Source organism: Drosophila willistoni, chromosome 3R (assembly GCF_018902025.1).
Source record: "Drosophila willistoni isolate 14030-0811.24 chromosome 3R, UCI_dwil_1.1, whole genome shotgun sequence".
In the NCBI taxonomy this organism is placed as follows: domain Eukaryota; kingdom Metazoa; phylum Arthropoda; class Insecta; order Diptera; family Drosophilidae; genus Drosophila; species Drosophila willistoni.
In genome coordinates, this window is record NC_061086.1 from 27,208,992 (window position 1) to 27,234,510 (window position 25,519).

Here is a 25,519-nt window from a genome sequence, read left to right on the forward strand (position 1 = left end):
AATACACACACACACACACACAGACACACAACAAATAAATGTGTGCGTTCGTTCAGCTACAAGATTTACATGGGGCAGTGGCTTTAGCTTTAACGACATCGAAAGCTCTCTTCGCTGCAAATTCTTGTCAACTGGGGAAGATTGCGGCGATTGCAATTGAAATGTTTAACGACTTTATTTTGTCATCAATCAGCGTTTTCGTTTTGTTTGGGGTTTGTGTTCAGTGTCACAGTTGGCTATTTGGCAGGTTTCCAAGAATTGAAGGCACTTTCAGTGCAACAAGTGACAGATAGTCGTTGTCAGGCTAGCTGAGAGCTGAGATTCTCGAGCTTCTACTTGTTCCTTCTGAACACAATATCTCTGATCAATGGAGTAAGTCAAATTACTTTTTGTTCGGTCATTTACCTTCTTGTGCCAGAGTTAGAGCAAAAAAAGAAAAAAAATGGAAAAAATTCCTTGTGTTGTCATAGGCAGCACCACTAAGAAATTAATCAATATCAGTACGAAAATGGTGCCTTGGCGGCTTCCAATAGTAGTAGTAGTTGTTGTTGTTGTTGTAGCGCTGGGTACGTAGTTAGCAGCTGCATTGCTGCACTCCAACGCACACAGAGCCAACAACTCGACTCTACTCCATTCGCCTTCGATTTGACTAGGAGAGGGAGATCAATAATACTATAAGTGTGGTCTCTCCTACTTACTCCTTCCTACCAGGCAGGCAGCATTGTGCTCGTATTAAGTTTCGGTTCGGTTAAATCTGCAGCCAAGGCGACGGACATGGAATGTGAACCGGTCGCATTTTGCTTCACTTGGCCAAATAAAAGAGGGAAAAATCAACTAACACTGAAATGAAAACACAATCACGATATTCATTCAGATTCAGTAATCAAGACTTGACTGTGCAATTCGAAACCCAAATATAATTTCAATCTACTTATTGGTCATGCTTTGGTTAAGTTTTAATTTACAATTCTTCTTAATAGTTAGTCTTTTTTTGAAACGAAGTCCATTTAAACAAAAAGATTACATATTTAAGTTCTTTCGAGTTTTAGTCCAAATAACAATTAAGGGAAAAAACCGGGTATTTTAAAAAGGTGGTTTTTGCAATACTGGTATATGCCGCTATTTATCTAAGGTGACCACCTTAAAAAAGCACCCGGTGGCGCCATACAATTCACATGTGACAAATTATCTACATGGGCGGGAAATTTATTTGGTAAGTATTTACTTAAGCTAACACGAGCACGAGCTAAGGTGCGCCTTGGCGATTTATTCCCTAGTTTTGTGTAATTAACAACCAGAGCATCCGAATATTCCTCGATTTTATTATTCAGAGTAAAATATTTGGCTGCCAGAGCAGTTAAACAACGCGCCAAACAAAAAAACAAAAGACTGGCAACACCATAATCCATGAAAAAAATGGTTGCCAACACTGAAATCTAGCTTTAGATAATTTTCTACTTTTCAACACTGCTGCTGCCCACTCCTGGAATTGTAAACAGCCCGTTTTTTGTTTTGTTTTTTGCGACCAACCATGCAAATCGGCGTTTGTTCTAGACGATTATGTGCATAATGTCAATCCTGAATGACATCCTATTAATGGAGACGCAATTGTCATGAGAGAAACACCGAGAAGAGCAATAACTTACCCATCAAGGTGACGACAGAGAAGAAGAAGAAGAAGCAGCAGCAGTAGCGGAGGAACAAAACAAAACAAAAACAACAAATATTAATACAACAAAAGCAATAAAATATTCAATTTGTGCTGGTGATAAAAGCGAAAGAGAAGTAAAACTGAGAATGTCCACCGAAGAGACCACATGGCGCGAGCATGTGGTTAGAGCCCTGAGGGAACGCAATCGCAAAGAATGCGACAATTTCAAGGAAATCATCGAGCAGAGTGAGTGAGAAATGCACTGACATTTGGGGCTGGGTCTCACCTCCCCACCACAAAAGGCAAAAATGAGTGGGTGCTAAAGCTATTTAAATCCCTTGCAGACAATCGCCTCATCGATCATGTGGCCCAACTGAAATCGGACAACTTGAAATTGTCGGTGGAGAACGAGCAGGTGCGCAATGCAGTGTCAACAGGTGGCGCCGGTTCAAATGTGGCCATAGCCACTCTCGAAAAGAAGCTTCTCAGTCAGCAGGAGGAGCTGACGGATCTGCATAAACGTAAGGGTGAAAACTCCCAGATGATTGTCGATCTCAATCAAAAGGTGGAACAGCAAAAGAAAATCATTTCCGAGAAGGAACACAGGTAAGTACAAATGCAAATTGAGCTAATTAATATCAAAGTGCGGCCATTGATCCAATTATTTATTTGTGTTTGCAGTCTGGCCGATCAGCAAACGAACAACAATCGATTGCGAGCAGAGGTTCAGTTGCTGCATTCAAGTTTGGAGGAATTGAAAAAACTAAATACAACATTGCTGGACGAGCACACAGCTCTACAATTGGCCTTCAGCTCATTGGAGGAGAAATTGCGAGGCGTGCAGGTAAAAACCTAAGAGGCTTTGCCTTAGATTTCCACAAAAACAACAAAAACAAACATTTCGTTCGAACAACACAGTCAAGAAATATTTCAAGTTTATTCAAAATTTCCAATCGAATTTATCATAAAAACTAATTGTGAAAGGAACTAGTAAGTAGATGGATTAGTTAGAGCACGTTTATACGCTCATTACAATGCTGGGTTATCATTTCCATCACATTTCCCAGGCTTATCAATGCCAATACACACACACACACACAAACACTCACACTCACACACATGTACTTAATTGTTTACACTGATGATGGGCAGCCAGTCATAAATCTCTTACCCTTTAGCCCTAATACACTTTGTCTGGGCCAATGAAAAGGCATTTTCCGTTAGGGTATTCAAGTATTTTTGTGGTGCTTGTAACATATTTTATTGTTTTTTTCGCATTTCGCTTATTGTTTACAATTTCTTCTATTTCATTTATGGAATAGTCTGCCAGAGTGTGTGTGTGTGTGTGTATGTATTCCCGTCGTTGTGTGTGTGATTATATTTATATACATTTTTTTTTATGTACACATTTAAATTGTTTTTGGCAACGTTTCAAATGTTTAACAAGAAACAAAAAACACTTCTGTTTTCAAATATCAAAGAGATGGGAGTACTATATCACTTTTTGAGATATAACAGATATTTTGTTTCTAATGAATAACCATTCCAATAAAAAAAAGCGACGCAAAACAAAAAACACTCTTGAGCCTCTTCAAAATTGACCTCAAACTATATAGGTGTTTGCAGACACCCACACACACACACATACACAACCATTGTGTCTATTTGATTGAAAAGAAAATCCATAATTCACACAATATTATTCTCAAGCTCACGGAAAATCATTCACGATCATATATATCTATGCATTAGGGTAGTGCCAAACAATAAATCGAAAATCTTTGCAAAATATGCGAGAAAATATCCAAATGTTTAGTAAAATTTAAAGATTTCAGAAGTTTTCTTTTAAACTAAAAGTTAGAAGATTAAAAAGAATTTATTTCCATACTGATTTAGTTTAGAATTATGGAACTGTGAACAACCCTAATACATACTCATCTTCTATATCTATATGTATATATTTTTAGAATGAAAATAGCTGCTAATTTTTGAACAAAATGTAAATACACTTACTTTTGCGCCATATATATTGATACAGTCATAATAATTTTACGACTATTTGCACATTATATTGCCAATATAAATATTATCAGGGTAAAATTTGGTATAAGCTGACTAGATTTTAATTCGGAACTGTCCTTAAATGTTTTACAATAGTTTAGAAAAGTAAAATGAAAAGCCTATCTTTAGTATGCCAATTGGCTTAATCAATTATATCATAGTCTAACTATCAAGTCATGTCTTTCTCGATTAACAATTGCTATTACCATTTAATTACTTGATACTATATAGAGTGTCATATATTTAACCTTATTTCCCATGACTTCTTTTTTAAAGCAGTTTGCAAAACGGATTTAGTGAAATTGATATCCATTTGTTTGAAAGAGTATTAGATAGTCAAGATTCATGTCTTCTGATTGTTCCATTGTTGAATTCTTTGTCAGTTTATTGAAAACAAAATGTTGTTTTGGGGGAAAACTCGTGCTATCTAACGAATGCCGCTTCCAGTAATAAATGAGCACTCATCGAGCAACTCGGAGCCTAACGCAAAAAGAAAATTACAAAATTTTCGCAAAAAAAAGAAATCATAATATTTGAGAAAATAAATTTTTCTGTTCTGAACACGAGATGAAAAAGTATTTAATAAAACGTTTGTCGTTCTCTACTGATTCACAGGATGAAAATCGCTGTTTGCTGGACCGTTTGATGCGCTACAAATCCAAAGATGCAGACAAGCTCAACGAGGAGAACGAAAGTATCATTAGGTAGGTTGAATGAATTCCCAATTTGTTTTCCCACAAGCGACATGGTTCGATTATAACTAACAATTCAATAATCATACCATACCCAAAAAAAAAAAAAAGAAAACTAAAAAAAACTAACTAACTCTCCGTTTATTGTTGTTATCATAGCAAATTGCACTTTTTAATACACACATCAAAAGACACACACATTACATATATATACATATATGTACTTATGTGTTTATCTGTTGGCTTCATCATTATGTACATCGATGAGAGAGATAAAACTCTGTGTTAATGTTGTTGTTCGTTCGTATACTTGTTGTAGTAGTGATTGTTGTTTATCTAATGGAAAAAAAAGCTCTAAATGACTTAATCGAACCGAACTGTTCACATTATAAATGTGTTAACCATCTACGATAATGAAGTGTGATTAAGTCCTTTAACTAAGCGGTAGATTGGTCAGTAAATAGTTTTGAAATTATTTAATCGTTTCTCTTTTTAGTTCTTAATAACTGAAATATTAATTTAAAGTTTTGACTTATAGAATTTCAAGTGATTTCTTCTATACGCATTTCGCAATTGAAATTGAATTCGGTTTTTTTTTTTCGTGGAAAAAATGTTGGTGAAAGTTTTACAGGTTATTCAATTATGACTGACACTCACGTATGGCACTCACTAGCGCGATTGGAACGATCGAATTGGTTACAGGATATCATTTGTAGTCGAGCATTTATCGGCCATAAATTATGCCATTTCATTTTTGTTTTTGCCTCTTTATGATTTTGGTCAAATTTAAATGTGTAACCGTTTTTAAACATATCTAGAAAAAGACTGCCGTCAATTTTCAGAAAACGTTCGGCCAAACTGAAACGTGATTTGGAAGACGCCGTACGTGAGCCCAGTTCGTCGTCGAATAATCTGGCACCAACACCTACCTCGGGTGGCAGTGGCACACCACTCCAACGCAACTCCACAAGTCCCGCCCAATTCGGCGGTGGTCTTCTCGGCGACGACGACTTCGACGTTGCCTCGTTAAACAACGGCGCCATGGAGGCATTAGGTCTTGACGATGATGAATACATCAGTGCTCGTTTTACAGCCGGCGAAGGGATACACGATGGACATCGTCCCTCGATCGATATGCTCAAGGCGACTGGCTATTTGGGTCAACCGAATCCCACCAAAATCCTAATGAAATTCGAAGCCCATGAAAACGAATCGCATGCCGTACGCTGGAGTCCTGTTGAACGCATGGTGGCCACTGGCGGTGCGGATCGCAAAGTCAAGCTGTGGGATGTGGGCAAAGGTATAAGATCCTTACACCAAGGAGTGTAATTCACATGCTAATGAATATTATTTCCATTTGTAGGCTCCACAGAACCAAGGGCTGTGCTGAGTGGCAGCAGTGCTGGAATCAATTCGGTTGATTTTGATTCAACTGGAGCATATATTTTGGGCACTTCCAATGATTATGGAGCTCGAGTTTGGACCGTAATGGATAATCGGTTGAGGGTGAGTAAGAATAACTATTGTGATATATCTACATACATACGAAGTTGCATCTATTTATACTTTATTGTAATTGGAACATCAACAAATGTTGCATTACATTAAACATAAGCAAGTCTTTTAACTAATTTAATGCCTAAAAAATGTGTTAAAGATCAGAAAAAAGGACAAGTGAATATGCGTCATGTTATGATATTATGAAATATTCTTTTAAAAGTTAATATTGCAAGACAATAATTTATATAGTCGTCTATATAACGACTATTCGATATCCTGTACGCAGTTCTTAACAGAAGAAATATAATTATTTTGTTGTTTTTGACAAGTTTGTCTAAATCGAAGTTTCAAAACGTCGTGTGGGCTTAATTTATCGGTCTTTATGAAATTATTTGTTATGTTTGTTAGTCTGGTACAAGGATATTTTGCTTTATTTATATAGTTCAGTCGTCCTTTTTTCCCCCTTTTTGTATGCTTCTCTTTTCTTATGGATTTTTGCTTGTTTTGAAATTATCACTTTTCACTGAATGGTTCAAAAATCGATCGCCTATTTAATATTATATATATATATGTATACTTATTCTTTCGCTTAGCACAAGTTGGCAACTCTGCGCATTTGATGGCTTGGCTCTTACTCTTCCTACCCTTGATTTCATTTCATTTCACTTTGCTCTCTGCTCTTATCCGCCGGGAAATGTGGCTTATCTAATCGCTTACTAAAACTGCCTGCCATGACGACCATCGAAACTGCTCTCGTAGAGTTTGCACATGGGTTCTGTTCGTAAATTGGTTAGATTCGATGCCATGGACGAGCAACTGTTGATACTGCTGCCGCCCGTAAACGATGTTGCCGCATTGGAGGTCATCGAATGACTTGCATAGGGTTCCAATTTGTTTCGTCTCTGATAGAGATACGTCCAAATGGCAATGACAGCGAATTGGGCAAACAAAAATACTGCGGCGGCCAAAATGAGACCTGAAATGGGAAATTAAAGTTGAATTATTTCTGCTTTCCTTCCACGCTCTCTGATTCTTACCAATGGTGCATTGTCCCTGGACCTCTTCATTGGCCACGAACACCATGTCCTTCTGATTAAATGACTTCATTGACACATTGCGCTGTTCCAACGGCTGCTTATCGAAACCAAATTTATCTGTAATCTGTATTGACTCCACTAAAAGCAAATCTTCCGGACTAGGTCTATTGGTGTGCCTTGTCGAACGACGACGACGACGTCCATAAGATATTAGGGATTTCAATTCACCACTGCTATCCTCTTGGTCGCATTGAACGGGCTCACAGCTGGGCATGCAGGGCGTGACCAAGGCGCGGAATTGAACCACTTCGCTTGAGGGGAACTTGAAGGCATCGAATTGCGAGAGAAGTATTTTGCCAGACAGCGAACTCTTGTAGATGGGTCCCATAATAAAGTGATCTGTAGGGCAGCCACGTGAGTCTATCAATGTGATCTCGGCATTGTCTGCCCCATCCATGGCCACCAGTTCGCGTACAAATATCTCGTAGGGACTCTGCTCATCGAGTATTTCGAATTTCAGGGCCAAAGGATCACCGACCTCGGCAGAGCGCATCATATCGCTGCCATCGCGTGCCGTGATGCGCATCAGAACAGTTGGCGAGTCCACAATTACCTCCTCGGACAGGGCTGGCTCAATTTCACCCTTCACACTCAGATCGACATCATTTGTCACCGACTTATTGGTCAGATCGTACTGACAGGTGACAGCCAGTCCCAGATCGGATGAGGTGACTATAGTGTCATGATGTTGAATGACAACATCATTGATATATCGTCCAGAGCCACTCTGACGGACATTGCATTCTAGATCATGGTAATTCATGCGCAATTCAAAGTCCAAGGCACTCTTCACATCGACTGCACAGGACTTGGGTGAACCCTTTGCATAGACCTTGCCATCAAACAGCTTGGATGTTCTTATGCGGGCCACCATATCGCCGGCTCCACACTCGATGGTAACATTATAGCATGAAGCCAGCTCATATGTCGAAGCCTCTGGCACCTCTAAATAGGGATCCTGTACATCAGACAGGGTGGCACGGCTGTGATGGGAGAGACGGCAAACCATATCGCCAGTATCGCCATAGTCATATGAATGGCATCTGCAAAGAAGAAGGCAAATCAATCAAAATCATCGACTGATGATGGTCATGGGAGAAGAGGAGTGTGGGAGGAGGGAATCAAAAAACAGTTGAGTGAAAAGAGTGAAACGATTTAATGCATCCTTTAGCACTTTGGTCAAAATTTATCACTCGTTTTACGCTGTCGAACAACCAGTTTTGTTTCCTGTTTTCATCGCGGTCATTGGCTCCTCTTGCATTTCACTCCCATTTTCTCCAATTCCGATTCTTCTCACTTGTCTTACCTGTATGGCGAGTTAAGACACAAATCACGGCACTCATCAATGCTGCCAACATCTTGATACACCGAATCCACCGTCTTAAGAATTCTTCCCGACAAACGCTTAAATTCGCATAATTTATTTGGCTCCTCGGCACAATTATTTTCCAAATATTCGATGCCTTCATATGCCTGGAAAGCATTTGTGCCCGCCAATGTGATGCGGTCCAGTTCGGAGAGTTCGCATGTCTTCGATGAGCGATGGTAGTTTGCGGATCTTCAACAAAAATGGAGAAGAACATGAAGAAGAAGACGAAGAAGAAAAACAGATTTTGTGCATGCAAGTGATTAGGGTCATAGTCATAATCAAATTGGTTACACACAAGGAATTGGTATGATGGAATGAATTTTCTGCAGTCAAAATGTCAAATCTGTTGCCCCCTAACTCTCTCCTCCTCTCTCTCGTTTTCTACCCCCCATTATAATATTCTGGACGTGTTTGTCAACTTTCAAAATGCTAGTTTTAATTACCAAGAAATAAATTTATATATCTGTCCACTTAAAGAGAGGAGAGAGTATTTAAAAGTCGTTCAACAAGTAATGCCATCTCTTTTCGTTTATTGGCAGGCAGGTCCAGTTCTTTTAGATAGCCGCAGCCAGGATTCAAGAAATGAGCTGGTTTAACAAGTAAGACCTAACCTTAATTGAGTGTCCGTGAGTTGGAGGAATATAAATATCCATGTGTGTGTGTGTGTTTGTGTGTGTTGACCTACTTTCCGTATTAAGTTAAGACAGTTTTAGCAACTGACATGAATTAGCCACTGCTATTGAAATGCCTAAGGAAATCCATTTTACGAGCTGTTTTGTGTGCATCCACAAAATTTACTATCCCTTTGCCTCTCTATCGAAGTCTTGTGACTTTTGTTTTTTTTTCTCGCTTACCTGCAAGCGAATTCAGTTTCTCCCAGGCACAATTCCAGGCAGTCACGTCGTGATGTCACTGGAACTGTACGTTTTGCATGTCCATTGAGCTTGTAGTTTTGCACACGATCCACGCACCAGGCCCGTGCACAAGGACGCACACCCAGGCAAGATTTTTGTGCATAAATTGTAAAGACCGGAAACTGAGATTTGGTTAGAGCGCCTACAAGAGAAATATATATATATAAGATGCAATCCTCCCTCCTCCTCCTCCCTCTCATTATGGGAGCTTATTTATAGCTTTACTTTACCTGGCAAACGATCTGAATTCGATGAGAACAATACACATAATCCAGTCTCGTAATTCACTGCCTGACAAGTCTCATTATTTTGGCAGGCCTCTAAGCAATCTGTTAGCATCAGTGTGCCGGGCAGAGAGTCTAGCAGTTTACCCGGTGCTGAGAAAACAAAACTGCAAAAAAACCCACCATTAGATTCAAGGATACATTCTATGAAATATACAAATATCCTTACCCTGTGACAATTTCAAATCCTAACATATCGGGATCACACTCTTCAATTGTATTGGGATTGTATTTAGGGCTGGCGGAGAAAATGCGTTCGAGATCAATGTCCTCGCCATCGGGTTGTTGCTTCTGTTCCTTTGGTAATTGCATTGCCTGTTGGTTGTGGTTGTTGTTGTTGTTGTTGGCATTTGCATGTGCCTCAGAGGCCAAAGGCGTTTCAGCAGCAGCGGCTGTCAGTAGAAATGACAATGTTGTCGTTAGTCGTTCTTTTTAGTGAGACAGGGAAAGAGCGAGAGAGAGAGAGTTTCTAGGTGGATAGGTGAGGGAAGGGGAGATTGTCCTCACCATCAGTCAGTTGATTTTTTCCTGCTCCAACTTCGGTTCCTCCTGCTGAGCCTGATGTGACTCCGACTGCTGCCGTTGATTGATCATTCCACAGTTGGCCGGTACTGCTATTCATTGTCTTGTCCCCTAAAGGCGCTGACAGTGGCAACGGCAGCGGTTGTTGCACTCGCAGCTCACTCAAACCGCTCAAACTGCTGGCCAAATTGTCACTCGTACTCACAGCTACTGGTATTGTGGCAGTCGGTGAACGATGCTGGGCCACAACAATTGCTATTGGCGCTTGATGGACCAACAGAAGCGGTAGCAATAAGTGTATTGGCCACATTCTGTTGACTTGCATGGCCAATTTGTGTCTATGTTTGTGTGTGTGCAAAGGACTCCCCGGGCAAACGGGCTATTATTGAATTGTTATTGCTCTTCAATTGCACGCACGTTCCCCTCTCAAGTGCTGCAAAGAGAAGAAAAAAAAAAACACAAAGGAAAGGAATAGGTGAAAATTATTAATTTAATTATGGTTTCGTGCCATGACTTGAGGTGTCACTCACACCAACCAAACACACAGCATCCATTCTAGAGATAATTATGGTTGTGGTTTGTATTACCACGCCTAATAGGCTTATTACCTAAGCGGTTACCTATAATTTTGCAACTGACCAAGCCTCCAATTAGACACAATGAATTCGCATTAAAAACTATTTTGTCATTTTCAATTAGTGAGTCTTCAGCGTGAACGCTCTCCTATGCATTATGCAGATATTTGCATAAATAAATCTCTGTATAGAGAGGAAGAGAGAGGTAGATGGCGCCCATTGGTGGCCACGTCGTGGTCGGTAATTGTGGTTAAACTAATTTTAACGACTTTACGAATTGTGTGGGTGTTGTTCTCTCATGCCAAAGTTATTAAGTTAAACTATTCACTTGTATTTATTATTGTTGTTTGTTGTTGTTGTGTTTTTTTTTTTGGTGAGGTCAGGTTAACATGTTTAGTCTTTAACCTCTGAGGCGGGTGGTTGCATAAATCTGAGTTAAGCCTTGGTTTAGACTCATAAATTAAAATGTTTATTGTATAATACAAGCAATTTGCCTTGTAAGAGAAAGAGTAACAAAGCTCTAAAGGCCTGTCTATCTCTTAGGAGGTTGTAGAGGACCCCACACGCCCATCCAACAAATCTTTAGTTTCCTCTTCACTGCATAACCAATCAGTGGTCTAGCTCTGTTCGTAATTCGTAACGAAGAATCGGGTGCTGCTGCTGCACTCGTTCATCTTGGCCAACGTCCATTGTCTGCCAAAAGACCGACAAGCTACAGATCCAACATACATATATATATATTTATATACATATGTCTGTCTGTAGGTAGATTATTTGCATTGTGTGCTCTATAGGGCCTGGTCACAGTTTAGTTTTTTTTTTTTGAGGTTTGGTCTAAAATTACCATTTTTATTTGTTTTGCATGCATAAGTGAAACTCCAACTCCAACTCTGCAAGTCGTCTACAACTGCAATTCCCTTGTAGTGAGTCGATTTCTTGGCAGAGTTAAAAAATAAACTATGTCTGACACTCCGTCTGAGCATCGAGTTTTAGTATCAATATTTTGTGATCTGTTTACGTCGTTATTTCTCTCAGTCTCTCTGCCTGTTCATTGTTCATTTATGCTCTATGGAGTTCAGGCCATTCCAGTTGATATGCTGTCGAATCGTGGCGGTTTAATTGGCATGGGATAAGCAAACAATTTCAGTCAAAGAGCTTCTTTTGCGTGCTATTGAATCTATCTCTCTTCCTTGGCTAAAACTCCTCGAACACTTTTAATCTAGGTCTCATGAAGAACTGCAAATGACTCCCCAAAAGTTCCAACTTTTGGTAATTCACATGCAATGAAATGCACCAACAATGGATGACAGCAGCAGCAGGCGCCATCTGCAGCGAATGCTTGAGTGCTTTCAGCATGATTTCAGTTAACGCTCTAAACACAACAAAAAGAAAAAAAAAAAACAATGTACAACTCCAATTCCAATTACATATATGTACAAGCGAAAAGCAACACCAAATACTGCAATAATTTTATTTGCAATTTCTGGCTACAAAGACCAACTGAGGTCAATACCAAAGCAATACCGGAAGACATCTACCGTAATGTTTACAATGCACCTTTAACTTTCGTTGTTCTTCTTGCACCGATGGTTATTTTTAATGGTAAGGCAATGTGCAGCAGTTGCAGCAGCAACAGTGAACTGCCTCGTCAATGGATGACTTGGTTAGTGTAAGGGAGAGAGGGAGAGATGGAGGGAGGGAGGAGGGGGGCCCCCAAACCGCAACATCGAAAGCAAATAATTTAGCCAAGAACTCGCGAATCATCCACATGGTCGATAGATACCCTGCAATTGCAATTTCCCTGTCGCGGACCATATCTCCATTTCTCCCATATCTCTGATCTAACTCTCTTCCTGCTGTTCCCAATTTTACCACATGTAATCAGAGATATTCGAGGTATCGACAGGTCGAGATCTTTGAATATTTTGCAAATTTATTACTCTTGCTTGTTTAAGACCGTGTATGCCAGTGGAAAATGCAACAGGAACAGCAACTAGCAACCTGCAACTTGCAACTGATATTGGTGAATTTTCTTATTTGACTGCGATAATATAATCGATTGATGAATTTTGATTTCAATGTTTCTACACTGGGCATACATTTCCATTTCCGGTGAATTGGCAGTGTTGATTCCATTTGATTGCCATTTTCACAGTTACGCATTTCTTTAATTTCTTTTCTCCTTTTTTATTTCGCACAACTCTGTCCATATGTGTGTGTGCGTTTGTGTGTGTCACCACATGGAACAATTGTGGAATTTTCATCATTTTCCATCAATGTTAGAGTTTTCAAGCAGAACTTTGATCACTGATGTGTGAATGTGATGAATGTGAATCTGTTGCTGTTCTTGGTGTCGTCGGAAGTTAACCAAGTTTATTGAACTTGGTCAATTGCTTGAGAGAGAGACAGAGAGAAAAATATTTCTTATGCACAGTTATTATTATATTCTGCTATAAGTTATTGACTTCTTCTGGTCTTTTGTCTCATATATCAAGACCTTTGACAAGGTCTTGGCACATGCCAGTGCCTACCGCCGACACTGACGCCCAGTCGCTCAATCTTGCCATAATTAAGTTATAAATTATGGCTTAATCAATGTAATTAAAAGCTGTGGTCATACCAAGATAAACACTAAAGTTTCCCTCTTTTAGAACCGCCACAGGTCGTCACCGTCATCGTCGTTGAGACGGAATTATGTTTTCCGAGCACGCAGCAGTAGTTGCAGCTGCACAAGATCAGAAAACAGGGAATCTCATATCATCTTTGTGCTTGACTGCGCCAGTCTGTCTAAACACAAAACGGTTTGCCAGAATGCTATGTGTTACTCCACCTTCTCCTGGGCCTCCTCCTCTAGAGCTGCTGCTGCTGCTGCAGCTTCTATTATGCACATTTATCAAATCTCTTCTACAAACACCTGCGGCGTAAGGCCAAACTGAACTGAACTGAATTGACTGTGTGTGTGGCTTAGTTCCAGTTTTTGTTTTGTGCGTTCCATGAATTGCCCGTCATATATTTTGAAAGGTGAACACTAAAAACCAACCAAATAGTCCCCAATTAAAGTGTCCAAATAACAAGTTAAACTCTGAATGCTGCCAACAGAAAACAACTGAAGAGTAAAAAATAATCTGACTAATCAGTCCAGATGCAAAGAGAATGTTAGATAGATATGTATATAACTGGCGGATTTATGAAATAATAATAGTATACAAATGACTGCAATTGAGCGGATGCTTTAAATAAAGTTTTACAAGTTTTTCATGCAATTAATTTCTAAAATATAAAAGGAGAAACTTATTACTGCATGTGTCTTATAAAATGAATATGTAGTAAATGTTTCAATTCAGAAATTCTCTCTGTAATTGATATAATTGCAAAATAATCTTGTGTAAATTTTGTACAAATTCCAATAATAATCCTTTTGAGATTTTTGCTACTGTTTACAATAAACCGATCTGTGTATATATACCGACAACTGATTTGATAGACTTGGCTGACAGGCGATGTCTTCCCTATTGATTTGACAACTCGGCATTGCATTCCGTTGCCTACTGGATTGGCACAAATATCGTAAACTCAACATGACGAGCGACATCTGCTGATTGACAATTTTCAAAGAAAGAGAGATGAGATGAGAATAGAATAGAGACGAAGCAGGCAGCAGCAGCAGCAGCCGACCAGATCAAATGGCATTGTCACAACTATGAAAAGTGGCCTAACAATCTGATTTGGTTCGAAAGTCTTTTCAATATTCTATAAGCAGCTAAAATCGTATGAATATTGATATAATGCAATTAGATTTGATTTGAAATGGAGAACTAAAGAACGAGCGCTATCTTCTTAGTCTCAAGTGAAAGAGAAGACACACAGTGAGAAGGAGATGAACAAGATGGCAGAGGGACAGACAGAAAGACAGTTCTTGGTAGTGTTCTTTGATCCAACAATGTGGTTGTTGTTTTTTTAAATGCCTTAGTGCGCCTTAATTTACATACATATGTGTGTCAATATTTGCAGATAGAACCATGGAGTTGAAGTTGAAGGAGATCCTCAAACAGATCTGAGAAACTGAGAACTCCGAGAGAGAAAAGAGCAGGGTCATATGCTAATCCGAGGCGAAACTATAAGTAAAACGCATCAGAAACACGCCGATGGCAAACAGAAATGTTGTTTGCTAATAAACAATATTTATGCAGGCACCAAGAAACAGAAAGAGAATAACAACAAATACTGCGAACTTGCTGACACACACACACACCAGAAGGAACACACACGCAACATACAACATTGTTGTTGTTGTTGTTGTGTGACCTCGGTCATGACTGCAACTGACAAGAAAACTCCTAACCTGGAGATGACTCTGAAGCAGTAACTGAAGCTGGAGCTGTTGCTGAGCTCAACGCAGCGTTTCCATCTTGTTGCAATGGGCTTATTTGGTCAGTGCCACATGTAGAAGAGAGTTGTGAGTTGTGAGTTGAGACACTGACACTGGAGACTGAGACTGAGGAGACACAAACAACAACGACATCGACGGACTGATAAAAGGAGCGGCATTGTGACGATGGCATTTTAAGTTGACATTTTGGCCCGTCACTCGAATAATGGTAGTTGGTGGTGATTCCCTGCTTATTCTCTCTGTGTGTGTGTGTGTGGTTCATTAATGTTAACCTCGGCATAATCGTTGGCTCTGTTTTTTCATAGTTTCCCAGACCAGACGACCTCTCCTCCTACTAAATCTACCAAAAAAACTATCAGTGAATGAATTGAATTTTGATTACATTTAAGTCATGTCACCCACATAGAGATACTTGACTCCTTTTGTGGCTCCAACTATTTGTATGGGCGTGAATGAATTTTAACGGTAGTTGGTAATTCTAACATATTTTATTTTGCGTGTGTGTGTCTGGATAACAATTAAGAGGAATTTTTATACATTGCGCGTTCCTTTCGGTTTGTTAGCATCGTCGTTAGTGTCGCCTATTGACACTAACTTGTTGTGGCCAAGGATTACATAAAGCTTGGCTTGTTCAACTTGGCCATAACTGCATTTTCGGGCACTGACAACGAAATTGAATTTCAACGTGGCATTGACAGAACATGCGCATAGGCATAAGACATTTGGGCATAAGGAGGAGAGGAGGGATACGGGCTAAAGGGGGGCATCGGTCGGTCTTGGATATCGGACTTGGTCCAACTTTTGATTGTCATCAAAAAGGAACGAATAAAATACTTTGGGGCGAGAGAAAAGATACAACGACATCGAAACAGTTAGAAAAGGCTTGACCGTTTGCTAGTTCATTCGTACAATGTGTGTGTGAGTGTGTGTGTGTGTACCTGTGTGTGTGTGGTTGTTCTTTTTGGTCCCCAGAGTGGTGGAGCGGCCTAGTGTTATATGTGTATATGTTAGGCCAGATCATTTGGCAATAAGTCTTGCCTTGGCCTTTGTGACCGCAGAATTATTCTTTTCTATTTCTTTTACAGGAGCTGCTCCTATCTATAGGAATTTTTTGAAATGTTGTAGAAAACTCGCTTTTTCTTCTTTTCTTTGGCGCTCTCTCAGCTAACTGTTCCTTGTTGTGTGTGTGTGTGTGTGTGTGTGTGTGTGTGACTAGGCTATGTTGTTTGGTTTTGTTTTGTTGTGTCCGTGGTTGTGGTGCTGCTGCTGCGCCTACATGTTGCCAGTTGCCAGATACTTGCGTTCTGTTCCATATAAGCCAACTTTTGTAGCGCCGCCATGACCAATGTGGTCGGGCTTGTTGTTGTTCTCGTTGTCGTCAAGCAAGGCAAAACTTGACTCCTGTTTAGCGGGTATCGGGTGAAAATGTATGCATCATCAGTAGGTCATGGATGCTATGTTCTCGTTTTTATTTTTCCTCTTTTTGTTTTTTCCATACTCTCTCAAAGAAAGTCAAAGATTAGAGTCTGGGACAGAAATTTAATGAGTTAATTCATGTGGTAAACCGCATAGACATTAATATTAAGTACCCAAATCTAAATAAAGCAGACCTCTCTTGTGGTCAAGGTGACGCACGGGCCAATTACCAAGCAACCAATGGTCCAACCAACCGACCACATACCTATCACAACAGTGTCGTCTAGAGTTTCCAATGTGCGTCCAGTGACCAGTTGCTTGGCCTTTTGTTAAACCTACGCATTTGATTACACTGTGCATAGCAACTGACATTTGTACTGATAAATAGCAAGTGCCACTACCACCACCAAGCACCACCAAGCACCACCAAGCACCACCAAGCACCACCAAGCACCACCAAGCACCGCCAAGCACTTTGCCAGCAACTAAAGAAATATGCTAACCCCGATTGAGTGCCTTCTCCTTCCTTTTTGCTGGCTGGTTGGCTTTTGCATGCGCTTAATCACTTTAAGGCTTCCACAGTATGTGTGTGTGTGTGTGTGTGTAGATAGTAAGTAGTCGTCCCTATTGCCGCCTTGTCTCTCGGCAAAAGGCTATCTCTGACAGTGGCCCTAAGCTTAGGTGCTTTGTTTTGCTTCTTTTTTCTTCTTATTTTTTTTTATCAACGCTTGTTTTTCATTAAGGCAGCGGGCACGTTTTATTTCATTTTAATGAGCCTGGTTATTTGTTGTCATTTTACGTATTTTGCATAGTCACTTAATAGACTTGTAGGAATCAAATTCCAATGAAAAGGACACATAGGCGTGCCCAAAGAGGGGTCGCATCACGATTCAATTTAACTGTGTGTGTGTGTTCTAGATTTTCACATTGCAATTATAAAATACAGTCTCACGATTTGATTATAGTTTTTGTTTAAGATTTCTCTGTTGTTTTTTTATGGACTCAAGGATGTAGATTGATTGATCAGCTCAACAAAAGCCATTGAATCGGGCATGAAATTGATTTAACTTTTTAAATAGCTTACCGCTAAACGAGAAAGATTTGCTACGAATTCTTTTGGCTTAAATAAGGTGAATGAAAAATTAAACAAAGTCATAAAGAGCAATTAGTCGGTCGTTTCGATGAATCAATGGTGGCCAATGTATTTATGACGTTTAATAAAAACATAACCACAGGGTGTATTTCAGCACAAAATTTACCCCCAAGACAGATTGAATTAAAATTTATGACGTTTTTTGGAATTTTTGCTCCCATTTTTTCGTTTTATTGGACTTGCCGCTGTTTTACGACTGTGAAGGATTAACAATTTTTTTGTGAACTACAAAAGGAAAAACGAATGAAAATTGAAATTCCTGACAAATTGAATTAGAGATAGCAGTAATATTTTATAATAATTATTCTTTCTCTTATTTTTGTTATTATTTTCAAACGTTCCAAATACTTAAGATAGGCCATCATCTCCGCCCAAAGAAAGTCAATTATCTCACGGTTCCGAAACATTTGTAGAACAGCAACAAAAAAAAGCAAACATGCCTCCGCCGAATGTGGCAAACAATTGGAAATTTTCTCAACTTTCTTTCTCTATGCAAATGGCCATATTAATATTTCATTAGCCATAACACAATTGCTCAAGTCTGTGGCACAATCCTTGCATATGAAATGTGTGCTGCACTTGTTGATGTTGTTGCTACCAACACGAAGCTAGTGGAAAATTATGCATTGCGATGCGAATTCTCTTATGACTAGTTCTAGATTGTGTTAGTGCCACTTTAAATGCAGTTCTCATGCCACAGATTAACCGTTTATTCGTTGATTCTCCTTTGGGCTTTTGTTTTGCCTTGTGGCACATTAGCCTAAAGTAAATAAATGCATAAATCTCTAAGCCTGCTACTTGCTAGTCAACTGAATTTAGTTAATAACTAAGACTTCTTGGCTTTGCTAACACTGTAACCCAGTTTCATTGTGTTTGGTTGTATTTCTTTTTTTTTTTTTGCCTATCTAAAATTAGCATGTTATGGAATTTAAATGTCGTGCAGAATTGGATTTAATGTGACAGTTTAATGCAGTCAAGGCAGATGGCCATGGTCATGGTCATGATGATGACGCTGACGACGGCGACGACGCTCATGGTTGATTGTTGGGATTAGGCTGAGCACAGGAGGAGTAGAAGGAGTGCAAGTTCAAGGTCTTGATGCCAATATGTTGCTTTGGCATTCCCCAAGGCAACTTGACTCTATAAAGACATAAAGATATATAAAATGCACTCATCGTTAAGTAGAATCAGTCACATCCTTGCCCCTGCAAGTCTCCCACCAAGTCCCAGTCAACATCATCACATTACTCTGAGAATCGTTAAGAAACGTTTAAACGTATAATTTATGGATAGATGAGAAGAGAGTTGGTCCTGAGATTTGGATGCTAAAATGCTTTTAATGACGTCTTAAGTGGCGGTGGCTATATAAAAACCAAAAGGAAACATCATATAAGTCTACATTCATCTCTACTGATCGAAATAAAAGTCCTTTTCCTTTTCTAAGAAATTTTTGGTTTCTTTTGTATATTCTTTTGTTTTTTTTTTTGTGTCCATCTGCCGCCGCCGCCCTCCTGTTAAACTTTCCAAAATGCAAGTAGGCATGAAGACACGATTTTGGTGCTGAAAAGAATGCTGAGGCATGGCCATCATCACGTGCAACAAAAACCAGAAAAGCAAAAAAAACAAAAAAAAATGAAAAGAAAAACCATGGGAAACTTTTGGCCATGTTTAAAACGAAACGAAATCAAAAAGTCGAGAATTTCCTTTTTTTTCTAGTTTTTTTTTTGTTTATGCCATTTGCATAAATTGTGAAGTATAAGCGAAATCAATAGCCAAACACATTGTTCATTCTTTGGTTCATGGTTGTTGTTGTTGTTGTTGTTCTTCTTCTTCTTTTTTTTGTTGAGGGCGTTCGACCAGTTCGACTAATGCCACAAATTCTGTTAGTTGCAACATGGGACCAAAGAGGGGACCATAACTACAGTTGCCACCTTGCCATATGCAAGTGCGAAGACATTTCCCTGTCACCGGTTTGTTGTCGCCCCCCGCGATCCCCCTCGTGCTCTGTGGTCCAGTGCTATAATTAAAGTTCAAATCGTTTACCGTTCAAACACTCTACTTGATGCTCGTGTAATATTTTAAATAACTGCAGTTATCTGCTGTCAGTGGCAATGATGTACAAGATCACTTGTCCGCAGCATTTGCCACATTCATTTGCCCATGTAAGAGTGACTGACTGACTGACTGAGTGTATGAGTGTGTGTGTGTGTGTGTGCAGAATGGTGTGGTAAGCAAATGTGGTTGATAATTTCTTGCCTCTTTTGTCTATACAAAAAAAAATATTTAACTGTTTCAACTTGCCCCGCAATGCATACAGTTGCACTTTGATTTTCATAATTTGACAAGAGACGACTGACGACTGCTTTTTCTTTCTCTACATTTGACATTTGGAAATTTATCAAAATTGGCAGAAGGCCGTCTTGATATTTGGAGAGGGGACTTGGCCTGGATAACAACTGGCAATGGCAGGCTGTTTTATCGTTTGCCTTGCCACCAGTTTCATCGTGGTCAACATCAACGACAAACCGCGCGCGCCACTTTAACAGTGGCTTTCAATGTTGCCACAGTTGAGGATATGGCTGAGGCTGCTGCAACATGCGAGTGAACATACAAGTGCAATTTCTTCCTGCTTCTACACCACCACCGCCCCATCTAACTGGTATTTCTGGATTGACATTTAAACGGTTCTTTTGCGCACAACTGGAGACAGTAACCAAAGAACTTACATACTTGCAAGTGTGTGATGTGTGTGTGTGTTGTATGTGTGTGTGTGTGCATGTTGTATAGCATTGAAATGAGCACATTGACTTGCCACGGCCTTCTCGCTTGCTCCCATACTCCTCAAACCAACCGACGACTAGTTGATTGCAGTTGTTTGCTGAATTATTATTATTTCTCTAATTAAGTTGTTGGTCACCACTCACCACTCAGCAGCACTCAACACCGCTGCTCATCATAGTTCAACAACAACAACAGGTCTCAGGGCCTGTCTTAAATCTCTTTCTCTGTTCGTCTCTGGGATTTGCTGCACAGGATATTCAAATGTTCAAAGAGCTTTGCCACTCATAATTCGTTCAGAATTCAGCATTGTGTTTCGCTATTTGCCGCCGTTTATCTGCCAAGTGATTTGAATTGGCTTTTCGTGATGCCATTATCCTAGTTAGCGAAAGCCCCCAACACAAAGCAATCGAGCAAAACTTCTTCATCGGCAGGTGCGTGTGAACGATTCCGCACAATTTGAGCCGTTTAATGAGGCTTAAAATAGGAAGATCTTGCAACCAGTAGTTGCTGCTGCAGTTGGCATAGATAAAATCAGTTTGACACAAATTGTTTTGGCCACTGAGACAAAGCTTAGTCTCAGAGAATGAAAAGATTTCAACTTCATGCCTTTCAATTTTTACAATGCAAAAAAGAAAAAAGATAAACCTTTTAGGATCATTAAAGACAACAATCAAAAATCTTCCTCCTTTTTTTTTTTGAGCTAAAGTCGTAAAATCAACTCTCGAAATGTTTTTCTAATCTACTAAAAATTGAAATAAAGATAAATCAGCACTTTGAATGCTAAATATTTCACTTCTTCATTCATTACTCAGTTAATTTGCTTTTAACAAAAATTTGTTCACCTTAAAAATCGTGTTTTTATTTTTTGGATTTTATTATTCGTTTTAAATTTAATCCTTGTATTTATTGAATACTTAAAGAAAATAGTTTTTCTTTTTATTTTTTTTTTGTAACTTACCAAATAAAATTGTGTGATCTTTTTTGATGGATTGGTGTTTGGTTTTATTGTTGCAATTTCACTGAAACACACAAAACACACTTATTTATTTGAAATGCAGTTTTTAATGGGTTTGAATTTTTGTTTCTCGCATTCGTGGATCCTTGATGGAGGATTTGAAACGAAGGCTTTCCACGAATGGATCAGTCTTGTTGTTTCGCGTGACCAAGTCTCGTTTAAATTTTTTAGACTAAATGAACATTGTGCTAGAAGACCAACACGTACATGATTGTTGAATGGCTGACGCAGAACTAAAGCCTCTTGGTCAATGCAATATGTTGTTATATAAGCCAAGGAGGAGAACACTTCTTTCACTTGCTGCGGCTGCTGCTGTTGTTGCTGCTGCTGCTGCTGCCTCTAAGACAGCGAGTCAAACACATCGATGGAGCAGCAATTGCTCCAGCTCAAACATCTAGCAACAACAACATCTCATCCTATCCCATTCCGTTCTAAAGATCTATGTAAGAGTACAACAGAGCAAACAAAGTTGTAAGTGCGCGGAAGAGAGTGTTTTATGTTCCGCCACGATCATGCAATAAGTCAAGTTTAAGTTTACCGGCTTAACTTGCCATAGAAAGTGGCCTATGCAGAGAGAGAAAGAGAGAGAGCGGGAGAGCAACAAGTCTCCAAGAGAGAACTTCTTCTTTATATCAAACATGTTGCTTAGTTTCTGCAATAGGCATGGAGCTTCGTCTTTGGCTCGGCTTTCGGTTCGGGTTCCAAGCCTGAGTGCGCGTACATTGACCGTTCGGGTTGACTTGCCGGTTGGAAGTCAGACTTATGACCAAACTCCTCTTGCGTTTGCTCTCTTTGCTTTTGCTCTTCTCCTTCATCTCCTCCTCCTCCTCCTGTGCTGGCAAACAGAAACTTGGTCAGGGACGTGAAGGAAATTTTTGTCTTGTTAACAGTGTGTGCACTTGTCGGCTGTTAACATTAAAAGGTTGTTAAGTGGAACTGAATGCTAATGCCAATAGTGTCAATAAAAATTCGAATACGGTAAAAACTGAATAGATCGAACCAAAATGCTATAGCTGAATGAACTGATTAAATGTTAGGTATATAGCCATTCATACATTCACTCATTCATTTATTTGTTTATTTATTTATTTATGGGAAAGATTGTGTCAATGACTTGTTGTAACCGTAACTTTATGTTAACCAAGCAGCGGTAAACGGAAAGGGCATAACTACAAGCGTTTAATTTGTTTCTCTCTTTTTTTTTTTTTGGAGGAGCAAAGTGAAAATGTCACATTGTTGGTACAACAACCTGCTGACCGTCCTCTCCTCCTCCTCCTCCTCCTCCGCAGGGCTAAGCGAATGAAAACCTATGCCAATAAATCTTTGGCTAGCTGCGTTTTAACGCCGCAATTAAATGTGTTTTGCGGCAACTTTAATTGCACGTTGTTCTAGTGAAACATTTGTATGTACTTTACTTGGCTGCGGGCAATTAGTCAGAGACTTATGTAATGTGACCGATGCTTGACCAAAATGCGGAGAGAGAGGAAGACGACTGCCAGCCGGCAGTCGGAGCTATGAGCCCATGTATTGTATTTCTAAGTTTCCTTTGTTACGCTCGATTTGTCTGTCTAGTCGGTCGGTTGGTGGGTCGCTTGGTCGCTCGGTCGGTCCGTTTGACCGTCTCTCTACGTAGAATTATGTATGCTTGTTCCTTAACGGGTTTAACACTAACTGTCTTTGCTTTATGATCTCTCGCCTATTGAAGCACACGCTGACGGGTCATAGTGGCAAGGTAATGGCCGCCAAATATGTCCAAGAGCCCATTAAAGTGGTAACCGGAAGCCATGATCGTACGCTAAAGATCTGGGACTTGCGCAGCATCGCCTGTATCGAAACGAAATTTGCCGGCTCCAGTTGCAATGATCTGGTCACCACGGATAGTCTCGGCTCGACCATTATCAGTGGTCATTATGATAAGAAAATACGCTTCTGGGATATAAGAACTGAAAAGCAAGCGGATGATGTTCTCATGCCAGCGAAAATAACCTCGTTGGACTTGTCAAAGGGTGAGTAATGATAATAATCAATGACAAATTATTATTTACATTATGTGTTAATATTTTGACTTTCATTTACCAGATTGCAATTACCTCATATGTTCCGTAAGAGATGATACTATAAAACTTTTAGATCTACGAAAAAATCAAGTCATTTCCACTTTCGCGTAAGTTGGCATCACACATCATGAAATGAATGAATGAATGAATGACTACTTTCCCTTTTCCCTCCCTCCTTCTCCATTGCTGACCATTTTTAGAAACGAGCACTTTAAAATCAGCTGTGATTTTGCACGAGCCACTTTTAACTCGGGTGCTTCCAAAATAGCCTGCGGATCGGCAGATGGCAGCATATATATATGGAATGTAAATGGCTTTCTAGAGACTACGCTCAAGGGGCACAGGTAGGTGGCACACACACACACACCACACACACACACACGCCATTTAAAAGCTTTCACTTGCTATTTTTCTTAATTTAAATGCATCCTTTTTATTATTTTTTAGTGTTTTTTTTTTCTTTTTTCGTGTCACACAATTTTTGTTTTTCGTTTTCTTTTCTTCTTTTTTTTTCTATAAATTTGCTGCACAAACAAACAAAACAAAACAATCCAAAAACACAAAACAAAACCCTAACGCAAATAGTTCTGGTCTGGGTTTCTTTTACAGCACGGCGGTAAATGCAGTCAGCTGGAGTCCCAATAGCAATATGCTCGCCTCCGTTGGCAAGAGCAAACGATGCATTATCTATTCCGATTCTTAGCCCTCAATGTGTCAGCTAACGGCAGCTGAAGTCGAAAGTCGCCTCATGGACGACAACAACGACGACGACGACGACGACGACGAAGATGACACCATTCAGTCCTTAGTCACGGCTGCTTTAGTCAACAGTCATGATGAGTTGCCGCCGACGACGGCTGTACTGGAGAATTTGGGCGCTCTTTGGCGTTTCATTAAGGGCGGCACTCAAAGTTGAAATAAATCCTCCGTTGACCATTTTATACAGATTACATATACACTTATATATATATATACAAAAATTCATTTGACTCCTATATAATTGTTTTTTGAAATGCAAAGAGTTAACACTATATATTTATTATTGATAAGTTTAGTCCATTAATATAATACGCATATATATATGATTTTTTTAGGTATATTTGTTTTTTGCAATTTATGATTTTTTATTATTATTTTTTAAAAAAGTAAACGAAACAACTTTATTGTTCCATGTGTTAGGTGTTGAATGATTTTAGCAACGAATTAAACGTTTAAGTTTTGGGATAACACGAAAAACGTAAAAAGTCAAATTAAAATTAAACTACATCACAATTAATTAATTAATTAATTATGAGAGAAACGTAATTGCATTAACTAACAATTGAGTTTCCTTCTTGTGTCATTTTGCCATAATTATATACACAAATTATAATATTAAAAAAAACCCTGTAAATAATTTATGAATATTATTGTTGTTGTACAATGTACATGCTGCATATACTTATACTTTATATACTTATCTAATACTTTTCCTTGATGTGTGTACATACTTTTATATATATATATATGTATGTGTATGTATGTATGTATCGATGGTATGTACATAAACTAACATTAAACAACACAAAAAATTTTTAAAATTGAATACACAAACAAGAACAAAAGAACCCAAAAACAAGTGTTCATTATCCTCTTACTTGATGATGGGACATAACTAATTGAATTTATATCTCAATCGGTTAACTGAAGAAGAATCAAGTCATTAATACTCTTGTTTTAGCAGAGTGTCACGATTTTGTCAGGCAATTGAAATAGAAATAGATTTATTTGATCTGCTTGAATAGCCACATCGAATGTCCAACTAAAGTAGGTTAATATGCCTGTCTTTTAAGAATTTAGTCAAAGTTTTATATATGCCAAAGAATTTCTTTAAAAGATGCCAAATTCTTTACTTGATTGTGTCTAGTTCTATAAATCTGCAAAGAGTATAACAAATTCTTAAAAGCTTTTTCGGGATGCTTTTTGGTTGCCTTTAAATTGCTGAGTCAGAAGATGGAGCAATGAAATTGCTAAAAATCAAAATTGGCAGCTACTAATATGTG

The 25,519-nt window shown here is 39.1% G+C and overlaps 2 protein-coding genes and 1 long non-coding RNA gene across 9 annotated transcripts; 1 reads left to right on the plus strand and 2 right to left on the minus strand.

The window, feature by feature from the left end:
• The first annotated feature begins 1,683 nt into the window (after positions 1–1,683).
• On the plus strand, positions 1,684–24,472 carry LOC6647168 (autophagy-related protein 16). 7 transcript variants are annotated; one of them, XM_023178534.2, is made up of 10 exons: positions 1,684–1,897; positions 1,996–2,257; positions 2,333–2,495; positions 4,328–4,416; positions 5,223–5,704; positions 5,768–5,910; positions 23,126–23,426; positions 23,500–23,584; positions 23,678–23,821; positions 24,063–24,472. In XM_023178534.2, the coding sequence occupies exons 1-10, from the start codon at positions 1,798–1,800 to the stop codon at positions 24,178–24,180; spliced, it is 1,887 nt and encodes a 628-aa protein (XP_023034302.1). In that variant the 5' UTR covers positions 1,684–1,797; the 3' UTR covers positions 24,181–24,472. The 7 variants fall into 7 exon arrangements, with proteins under 7 accessions (XP_023034302.1, XP_023034303.1, XP_023034304.1 ...); XM_023178535.2 differs by having other exon boundaries at positions 1,707–1,897; positions 24,087–24,472; XM_023178536.2 differs by having other exon boundaries at positions 1,707–1,897; positions 5,247–5,704.
• Positions 6,244–10,494, minus strand: LOC6647169. The gene is made up of 7 exons (XM_023178533.2): positions 10,076–10,494; positions 9,738–9,960; positions 9,515–9,675; positions 9,225–9,426; positions 8,308–8,559; positions 6,942–8,044; positions 6,244–6,880 (listed from the first exon to the last, which is right to left on the minus strand). Exons 1-7 carry the CDS (start codon positions 10,413–10,415, stop codon positions 6,621–6,623), a joined length of 2,541 nt encoding a protein of 846 aa, XP_023034301.2. The 5' UTR covers positions 10,416–10,494; the 3' UTR covers positions 6,244–6,620.
• On the minus strand, positions 10,490–21,652 carry LOC124459679. The gene is made up of 3 exons (XR_006953715.1): positions 21,628–21,652; positions 21,364–21,424; positions 10,490–10,523 (listed from the first exon to the last, which is right to left on the minus strand). It is a non-coding gene; the product is annotated as an uncharacterized LOC124459679 (long non-coding RNA).
• Positions 24,473–25,519: the final 1,047 nt, after the last annotated feature.